Source organism: Akebia trifoliata, chromosome 14 (genome assembly GCF_017979445.1).
Source record: "Akebia trifoliata isolate Shusen 1 chromosome 14, ASM1797944v1, whole genome shotgun sequence".
Taxonomy (NCBI): Eukaryota; Viridiplantae; Streptophyta; class Magnoliopsida; order Ranunculales; family Lardizabalaceae; genus Akebia; species Akebia trifoliata.
This window is the reverse complement of record NC_141388.1, coordinates 22845808-22855908: the sequence shown is the minus strand read 5'-3', so window position 1 is coordinate 22855908 and position 10101 is coordinate 22845808. Positions and strand designations below refer to the sequence as shown.

Here is a 10101-nt window from a genome sequence, read left to right as displayed (position 1 = left end):
GAGCTCGCCTTGATACATTACATATTGTTGGATATCTTTGAGAAGAAGCTGGTGTGCTTCAGTAAGTTATCTCAGTTTTTCAATGATGTGTAGTTGCCAATCGGTAGCCACAACATTGTTGGCACAATTCTGGTTGTCTTCGTCTGAAAGCCAAGTTCTAGGCACAATATGCCAAATGACCCCTGATCTCCTTTTCATGTCCTCAAAATTTCAATTTAAGCGAATATGGTGAGTGTGGTTAACGTGTTTACTTGTCTATTTGACATCTTTCCTGTGCGTAATATGGCTTAATCGTAGTAGAAACAAAGCAAGTGTTGTGTCTAAACTGCCCAAGGCACCAATGTCAATTCTTTTAGGGGAAAAGCTCGAGTCATTGGATGATCAGTAAGCTGAGTGCAACCTATTGAAATGAGTTAATATCTACAGCCCAACAAGTTAGACGTCACTCCATCCGGATGCAAATTCCTCCATGACATAACATAAAATGAAAGAACGTCATCTGAAACTTAACTAGGATAATAAAAGATTGGTTCATATTATCATTCGAAGTGATTTAAAAACACAAAACAAAGCCAAACGATGGAAAATTGGAAACAGAATTTTGATAATAGTAGATTGGCCATATACCCATGTCATCATTTCAACCTATAAAAATAAAGCAACTACTTCCAGCGAAAATACAATCAGAAACCAGCTTTGGACAATAGAATATCAATGAATGCTTGTGATAATTTCATAATAATTCAGTTACTTTTATAATTTCTTGAGGTACAAACTGTGGCGTAGTGGATTTGCTTACAATCTTTTTCCTGTATATAGTGAACAACAACAATAACAACTTTGCAGGAAAAAAATAGAACACAAGAAGAGATACTATCCTTGCACTGTTGCACAGCACACTAATCTTCCTGCACATGTTTCAAGCTTGGGCCTTTCTTTTGATCACCATGAAACATTACTCTATACAGATAGAACATTAACATCGAGCCACTGCAAAGATTAAGCTGTTTTGTCAAATTTTCTTCTTTCTTTCTTTTTGGAAGATAGTCAGATACCACTTTAAAAGGGAAATATTAAAGGACAAAAGCTTTAGACAAGCTTGTATATATATATAGATATTAACATATGTACTCACATTCAATACACTAAATGAACTGATATTAACACTACATAAGTCAAATTTAAGGAGGTCTCAATGGAATAATAATGGCAGTACATGGAGATAGGAAGGGAAAACAAAGCACATAAAAAGGACCAGCACCTTCTTAGACAAGAATTTCAAAACTGATGATACTTTCTTTTATCTATAAATATGGACTTGATAAAGACAGTGGAAGCAAATAACTGAAAAGGGGAGATTGAAGAAACTCATCTACTTCAAATCATGCAAGATTTACACAAAGGGAATAAATGATCTAGCTTATTAAATAAGGAGAATCGCTTTCCTCTGTAATAATGCAGACCTAAGAAAATTTCACCAAGGCCTTTTTATAGCTTATGATGCATCAGCTTTTCAGATGATGCATACAGTTCTTTCAAACAGTTATGAAAATTTGTGGTGTCTCCTTAATGTAAGCTAAAAATCCACGAAATGGGCCAACTTGTAAATCATGACGGGACTGCAATCGGATGTTGAGCGACCAAAAATTTCCAATAGCATCACCTCCATGCTTGGAATAAATAACTGGAAAACAGCCCAACGCTCTAAAAGACCAAATTAAAATCAACTACTTCCAGTGTTAATCGTGTGTGTGTGTGTGTGTGTGTGTGTGTGTGAGAGAGAGAGAGAGAGAGAAAGAGAGGTAATGGCAGAAGATCGTGATGGAGGAACCTTAGTTACTGAAAGAGAGGAAATGACCATGTTAGGTGAGGGAGGTCATGAAAAATTAGAAATTTAACCATTTTATGACTGGGAGCAGAAGTGGAAGGTGGGTTTCCGAGTGGGAGCAGAATGTTGGATAGAACTTTCTTGCTACTAGGCATGGGTAGAGTCTGTTTGGATACACATAAAAAAGTAACTTTTTTTTTTACTTTTGAAAGTTGAAAAGTTAAAAAAGCTTGTTTGGATTCATTTTAGAAAACTATTTCTAAAAAGTAAAAAATCTAACATTTTAAAAAGCAAAAGAAAACTACTTTCTACTTTCTAAAGTTACTTTCTCCAAAGCTACTTTTTTACTTTCTATCCAAACGGGCTCTTAATGTAGCTCGAAGTGGTGAGACCAATGTTGGAATCCAAGACCACAAACACAATTTTGCCCGAAAACTGACAATGGGAGGAGCTAATGGTTTCTTTTCTCGAGGGAGAAATCTGACAAGATATATTAAAAAACTAACACCATCAACGCAAAAAGAGGCCTTTATACAAAACTCTTATCCCTCAAATCAATTACAACCATTGGATCGTCCCACTAGATCTTAACCCGTAACTCTGAAAATTTGAAAAAATTTCCTTTCAATATAAAATTTCAAAATAAAAAAGCGATAGCAAGGGAAAAAATCACCTAATTATTCTCTTTTTTTTCCTTCAACCAAAACACCCAAGTGTCCCTTACGAAAATGATCTCTCTTCTTATCCATAATTCAGCCTGCGGAAATTGATAATGTATATCCTTATGCTGGAAGAGTGTTTGGAAGAACTAGTGTGTTTCAAGAGAGAAGTTGTTGGAGAACCAAATGTCACTCCCTAGAGTAGTATGGCACTCAATAAGGCTCCATTCTGTTCCGGTATGGGATCTCATCACCCTTCTTCCACAAAATTGAGAATTTCTCCAACTGTAAAGATGTGAAGCGCAATAGTAACAGGTAGGCTTTGTATCAACTACAAATAAATCTGAATTGGGTTAAAGGACTGTTGAAATACTAACACAAAATTATTTAAATAAAATATAATTTTATGAATAAATAACTATAAACGAGCTACATGGTTTATCTCGTCCGAGACAACTCGGTCTCGTCCATGAACGAAACAAGACGTCAAACCGAGCTTTGAAACCATGGTGTTAAATGCCTTCGGGGGGCTACTTTAATTATAATTTATTATAAAAGTTAGGATTCATGTGTTGATTCATGTCATAGATTTATAATTTAATAAATTATAAGGATATTTTTATAATTTAAGATTGAATCAGGCTGATATTGACTTTGCATTATACCCTTATTTTATAAGTATTATTGAAGATGTAATGTGGTTTCCATAGCATAAGCCAAGTCATTAGCTCAACTGGTAGCTGTCCTGTACCATAAACGCTCAGAGATAGCATACAGTAAATTGATGGCAGTATATAGGAATATGGGAATCAATAAAACTCAACTAACTGGTTTTAAGTGGAAACAGCTGTGTAACTGATCACTTGAGAAGAAATAAAAGAAAAAGAGGAATTTTATCCTGGAGATTGAGAAAGTAGAGGCAGTAAATGACGATAGCAAACCAGGAACCTTTCTTGTTGCAAGAGAGCAAGAAGAGGGGGATGTGGGGTGGTTCAATGGTACCAAATGGGGATTCTTTAGAGGAAGTGGCGACAGTCTGGCAGAAGGTCGTAATGGTAGTGATTATAGGGTGAGCAATGACCAAAGGAGTTGCGGGAGCAGAGAAGGAAGACAGGAACCGAAAGAGAAAATACAATGACCACATTTAACCTTAAACCAAGTGTGGCCAAGCACAAATTAAAGGATAATTTGAGAAAAAAGTAAATAGTAAGCAATGTAGAGTTACAAGAAAGGCAGCATGCAAGCATTGGCCAGATATATAATTTTATTCTTTTATCTCTAAGAGGAATAAAAATCTTCTCTAAGACATTTAATACAGAAACAATAGAAAACATAACAATTAAAATTAGAAAAAGATATAGAATCACAGATACCTCATCAAGGTCATAAAATAACTTGGAAATGATGGCCTCTGCAAGAACAAGAAGTATTAGAAACTGCCACATTAGTTGTTTAACGCACAAGCACGCACGCTAATACAATAAACTTACAATTGCATGATTAAGAGCCTTTTACCTGAGAAAGTAAGCGTAACTCCCTCAGAAAGATTATACTGGCAATTGCTGCAGAACCAAAACCCCAGGGGAAAAATGACTAAAGCAGTTAGTCAAAATCCAAAGCAGAATGATTCCAAACAAAAATGAGATATTTGAACCAAACTTCAAAGTTTTCACTAGTGTTCCCAATCAAGAGATTTTTGGTAGAATTGATAGAAAGAAGGAATCAGTTTTGAAGGAAATCGAAAGCCTTGATAAAAAAGAGGAGACTGCAAATTTAGGCATTCGTGAGTTAGTGGCTAGAACAAATCTAAAAGCTGGTTTTCAAAAGGTCACAACATTGGAGGAGATAAGTTAAAGACAAAAATTCAGGGCGACATGGTTGAAAGAAGGTGACAATAACACAGAATTTTTACACCAAGTTGCTAATGGCTGAAGAGGATCAAACCACATATCAAGGATCACGATTAATGTGGAGGAGTTGAAAGGAGAAGAAAACATGAGGAATGGGGTGGTAGAACATTATAAAAGGCTTTATTCTGAAGATTGTATTCATGGACCCACGTTAGATAATTTGGGTTTTGCGAGCATATCGGCAGATCAAAGGATTTGATTGGAGAGACTTATCAAGTTTAATGAGGTATTTCAATCAATTGCAACATTCAATGGAAACAAAGCCCCAGGACTGGATGGTTGATCAATGGAATTTTTAAAATCTTGCTGGGTATAATGCGTGATGATCTCATGCTTGTTGTCAAAGATACCCACGAACAAGGATACTCGATTTTCATTCTAATAGTACCTTCTTAGCTTTGATCCCCTAGAAAATGGGGTCACTAGTCTAATTGATTGTATCTCTCAGATTCATGTTGACTATGGTAGAGGACAAACAGGATTGGGAAATTAGCCAGGATAAAGTATTTACTTTAAGCGCTTTTTACAAATCCATTGTTTAGTGTCCCAGTTTATCTTTTCCTAGCCTTGCAATTTGGGGGCCAAAAGTTCTATCAAAGATTGCTTTCTTTATCTTGTTGGCAGACATGGGAAAAAATCTCATAATAGATCGAATTATGGCTAGGGTAATCACTTCAGTCAATTATTGTTTTCTTTGTTAATAAAGCGGGGAATCAACCAATTATTTACTTATCCACTGCTCCTTGGCAAGGGATTATATGAGCCCACTTAATTTTATTGATAAGAGGGTAAGGAGTCCTCAAATAAAACAAAGACAAAAGATCACTCTTGAATTACATCTTTCCATCTAAACAGAAAATCTTTAAAATAAAAAAAAAAAAAACAGCCCCTAAACTCCTTAAACTGCTTACACCAATATAATAAGGAGCGAAAAACACTGAAAATTAATGCTTGCAAATTCTTTCCTTCCCATCAAGCGTGCACATATTCCTCACTTTGCACAAGCCCCAACAAATTCCAAAGAGTAAGGACTTCCAACATAAAAGAAGGGAAAGGACCGAAAGCGAGTGACACCAAGGAACCTTAAACAATGATAAAAAATGAAACCAAACATTAGAAACAACCTTACAATAGATAAGAATATGATCCACAAACTCCCCACTTACTTTGCACACGCAACAATAATCAACCAAAACAAGGCCCTTACACTTAAGAAGATTGACAGTTGGAAGTCTATTCCAAACTGCTAACTATGTGAAGAAAGACACTTTGTGTTTCTCTTTTTCAATCAAAAACCCTTTTCAAAGTTGGCAGAATAAAGATCTTTCTAAAAAAAATCCTTTGGGCCCTAGCCCGTTTGCCATTTGTTGGGGAATCTGGTTGAAGCGGAATAGTAGGGTGTATTGAAGGAAAAGAGCATTCCTTTAAAGAGGTGGGGTTCCTATTCTTTTGAACCAGGTTATTTAAGGAGATTAAAAGAATCTTCTTTGAGGACATTTTGTTAGATGGTATTTGTTATGTCCAGCTTGAGTGCTTTGTTGTTTGGTGGTCTTTTGAGACCCTTGTCATTTTTTCTAGGTTGTCTTGTTAGGAGACCACCTTTCATGCTTTGCTTTCTTTCAATGATTTAATACATAAAATGTTACCTATCAAAAAAGTAATAGGAGAAATTCTTTCAAAATAAGGAGAGCTCCTTCCTTTTGGAGGGTCTTGGTGCATTTGGAAGGAACAAAAGATTTTTTTCAAAATAAGGAGATCTTCAACACTTCTTCCTTTGTGATAAATAAAGCTTCAAGGCTATTTCAATGATTAAACCTCTTTTGTCTTGTTTTTATAGTCAACAAACCTCCAGGACTTTACGGTGTTGGTGCAATGATTTTGCCTTCAGATGGATTGTTAGATTAGGAGCTAGCATCATATTTCCTGTCTGGTCCCACTAACTTTTCCCTTTCACTAGAGGGCCTTTTGCATTTTGTTTTATTTGTTGGCTTTTCCTTTTATTAATGTATCCCTTTTACAGCCAAAACAATATTAATTTCTAACTGCAGCCTTGCACTACCCTAGCTTATCTTGATGAAGATAGAACCAAGAGCTAGATGAACACAATAACTGATGCTTCTTTCTGTTAAAACATAAAAAATGAATCCAAATATGTATTGAAACTAAAATATCACATATGGGGCATAAAATGAACTTAAGCATTTGTCAAGCCACATAACCGGTATACCATAGGCCTAATGCTATGGATTTCTATCATTTTTGTGCTAGTTCATGGTTTCAATGATAGAAATGAATTGAAATTTTGTTGGGCATACTGACCTGATTGTCCTTTCAAAGAAAGATCAGATGATTCTCCTCTTCTCCATGATTTTAGACTTGATATACTAAAGGCCAATAGAGTACCACCTAAGATAACACCAAACCTAATGGCAGAAATATTTCCAGTTACCATGAAGGAAAGAAAGCCTCCCAGAGAAAGAAGGGCACCTGCACAAAGTATAAGTTCCAAGATAAAGATTGAAGTCAAAACAAAAAGATTCTAGAAATACCACAAATCATCTTGGTATATGTAATAAAAAGTAGCCAACCCACAGCAAACAGACATCAAATACAAAGAAAATGACAAAATATACACTCTGCATCAAATATATATATCCATGTGAGATTACATGGTTCATACCATATGGAATTCCAAGGTAAAAGTCCCAAACTTTAGACACTTCTTTCAAATCATTCGTTGAGGCGGCAAAAGTTTCCACGATATCCTTCACCTCATTAGGGGAATTCTCCGCCACAGTAGAAAGATACCCTTTACCTTGTTGACTGATTTCTTTCGCTATTATATGCAAATCATGCCTTGCTTTCTCAGCTTGAATTTCCAACTTCCCAGAAGCTTCCTTCAGAATGACCATTGCTTTTTTAGAGTACAACTCATATGCTTCTTGTGACATCCCCTGCATCTTTATGGCCTCTTCCTTAAATGATTCCAGCATTCGCTTCCATGTTTCTTGTGATTCCTTGGCTCCTAGTTCAAGCTCACTCTTTCCATCTTCCACTTCAATCTCTAAATGTTGCTGAATAAACAAAAGAAGGGAAAAAGAAAAATCAAAGAGACAATGAAAGACTGTAAATTAACCTATTAGGCTACTCTCAAACCAAGGCATGTTAGAGTTGAAATGAAGTCCATGATAAGAGTTGTGCATACATCCTTGAGATACACGTCTAATGCACAAAAACTTGAACCAACACAAATGTTTGAGGAAAAACAAACCAAAGTTTTTTACATGAGGTCCATACACTTGTTGTAAATCACATGTATATACTAATGTTTTCTCATAATCAAATCTCAATTCCTATTAGCTTATATTTAATCTTTACTTACCAGAATAATAATAATAATAATAATAATCAAATCTCAATTCCTCAATTGATATGAAACTCCTCATCAATTGCATACACCGACTGGAGTACTTACTGTCCACTCCAATCCTCTGTATGTTTACTTACCATCCACTTCAGTCCACTTGAATCTTGTGCACACAATTCCCTCCAATAACACAAGAACAGGTAAAACTGACGTACAATTCAACTCCTATCCTTGAAAAAAAACGTGAAGTTTTTACTCTTGTGAATTATTCATGATATATTAATTTTCCAAATTAAACCAATAAAAAATTTCATGCGAAAAAAGACTATAAAACATGAGCCCAAATTTTTTATAATTTTCTTTCTATCACAATCTCACATGATAATAGTTTCTTTATTCTTCCTCACATTTCATGGCTTCACCATTAAACAATTCCCAACCACCATCCATCACCTATGCCTATAGTAATCATTTATCAACCAACAAGGCAGTTTCTTCACCCTTTTCTCTCTTTGTCTCTTGCTTCTACTAGATTTTTTGGGAAGAAAGTCTGGTGAGAAATCATACTCAGTTAAGAGATTCTTTGCTATACATTTATGAAGCTGTGTGTTAGTAATGCAATTAAATCTAAGAAAAACTTTATGTTGTTCTATGATATTTTTGTTCACACTATGTCAATCATAAAGTTTATCAGCATGTGAGTGAAATTGAGTAACATTAAGTTGCACGGACATGAAAAATAGACCAACACTATATATGTCAGAGGCCAGAGGACTTGGCTTGCACAAGGATGAGTTCAAGACTAATTGTGGTATGTGAAAAGAGACAAAAATAATAATTCTTAATCAGATTGGGGGAGCTTCCTAAATATGTGGATGATGGTAACGAAGAGTTTGATAAATTAATAAGTAGTTTGACCTATTTATTCATTTCATATTTCATTTCTATATTTATGTTATTATCTTTATCTATCCAACTACATAAAAGGTCAAGTAAAAGATACATATATAGCTAAATTTTCAAAAATAAAAATTGAGTGTTAAAATAGAAATATACCTGAATCATTCATGCATCATATTTTTGTTGTTCTTTATTCTCCAATTTTATTTTATTTTAATCTTTTTTCAAATGAATTGTTGGATGTATATTCCAAATCATAATCGAATAAACTCCGTATCGAATTTTTTATTTGCTAACTATGGTCCAGGCTTAGATAGTAATATATTCATCAAACAATTGATGTCACTAGCTTTGGAGTGCTCTAAATTGGCATAAAGCCACCAAAATGCAACCCTACTCCCCTTGTTGCTGTCTTATGATTCAAAATTTCTTTTCTCCTCGGACTCGGCAAAAAAAAAAAAGTTGTCCCACTCAAAACAAACCCTTAAGCATCCAAGTTCTAATGAAAAATCACCAAGAAATGTTGAGTAACTATTAGAGCAGAGCAGACAAACATGAAAAACGTTTTCTTTCATCACTCGCAAATATATTCTACAAGGAAATTGGCTACATATTCCATCTAAAACGATTGCAAAAATTCAATTTCCAAAATTCAGTGCTACCCTTTTCAGAAACCCTAATATCCAGATGTCCCTTGTTATATTAAATCAATAAAAACCTCAGCCACTTCAACGGGGCTTCAGAATTCAACATATTGAAGCAATATTAAACAGCTAATTCTGCATTTGACCTTAAGAAAAAGAGATTCAAAAATAATAAAGAACAGTAAACTCACTGAATCCTCGTGTGAAGTTGAATATGAGACAAGCGATCGGTTCTTCGACCTCCAAAGATCGACTGAAGGAAAATTAGTTCCAAGTCCAAGTCCTTTTGGCGAAACACGGCGATCGAGAACAGAGATTCTCTGAAAGTGAGGGCGAAGAGAGAAAGACAATGCAGGGTGAGATGAAGCCGTGGAACCTTTCTTCAGTGAGAAATGAGGGATAGGGTTTATACACCTAACGAAGCTCTCGAGTGTAGCAGTCATGATGGCGCTGAAACAGATCGAGACTTCGCAACAACGAAAGAATTTTTAGCAACAGTGCAGAAATATTAAAACCGATCCGATCGGGTCGGATAGGATCGAACCAGTGAAGTGGAGTTGTCTAATTTTGCCTGATGTGTCCCAGGCAAGTATTACTTTCGTAACGCTTTCTTGAGACGGAATCATGGTTTTTAAACTCGGTATCGCGTCTCGTCTCGTCTTGCTCCAATACCGAGTCGTCTCGAACTAGTTTTCCGATACGTTTGAGATGCCTCGTAAGATAACTCGAAAAATTGTACATCAGATGTAAAACTCGACCAAAAAAATCACTTTGTGAGTTGGTCTCGTTCAAC

General features: G+C 35.4%; 1 protein-coding gene across 6 annotated transcripts; it reads right to left on the bottom strand.

Annotated features, from left to right (window-relative positions):
* Positions 1–711: 711 nt before the first annotated feature.
* Positions 712–9858, bottom strand: LOC147386562 (protein FATTY ACID EXPORT 3, chloroplastic-like). 6 transcript variants are annotated; one of them, XR_015171833.1, is made up of 7 exons: positions 9500–9858; positions 7078–7471; positions 6717–6884; positions 4003–4049; positions 3861–3898; positions 2502–2772; positions 712–990 (listed from the first exon to the last, which is right to left on the bottom strand). XR_015171833.1 is itself a non-coding variant. In XM_086422850.1 (6 exons), exons 1-6 carry the CDS (start codon positions 9749–9751, stop codon positions 900–902), a joined length of 990 nt encoding a protein of 329 aa, XP_086278976.1. In that variant the 5' UTR covers positions 9752–9856; the 3' UTR covers positions 712–899. The 6 variants fall into 6 exon arrangements, 5 of the variants coding, with proteins under 5 accessions (XP_086278976.1, XP_086278980.1, XP_086278979.1 ...); XM_086422850.1 differs by lacking the exon at positions 2502–2772 and having other exon boundaries at positions 9500–9856; XM_086422853.1 differs by lacking the exon at positions 712–990 and having other exon boundaries at positions 2709–2818; positions 9500–9857.
* Between the last annotated feature and the right edge of the window lie 243 nt (positions 9859–10101).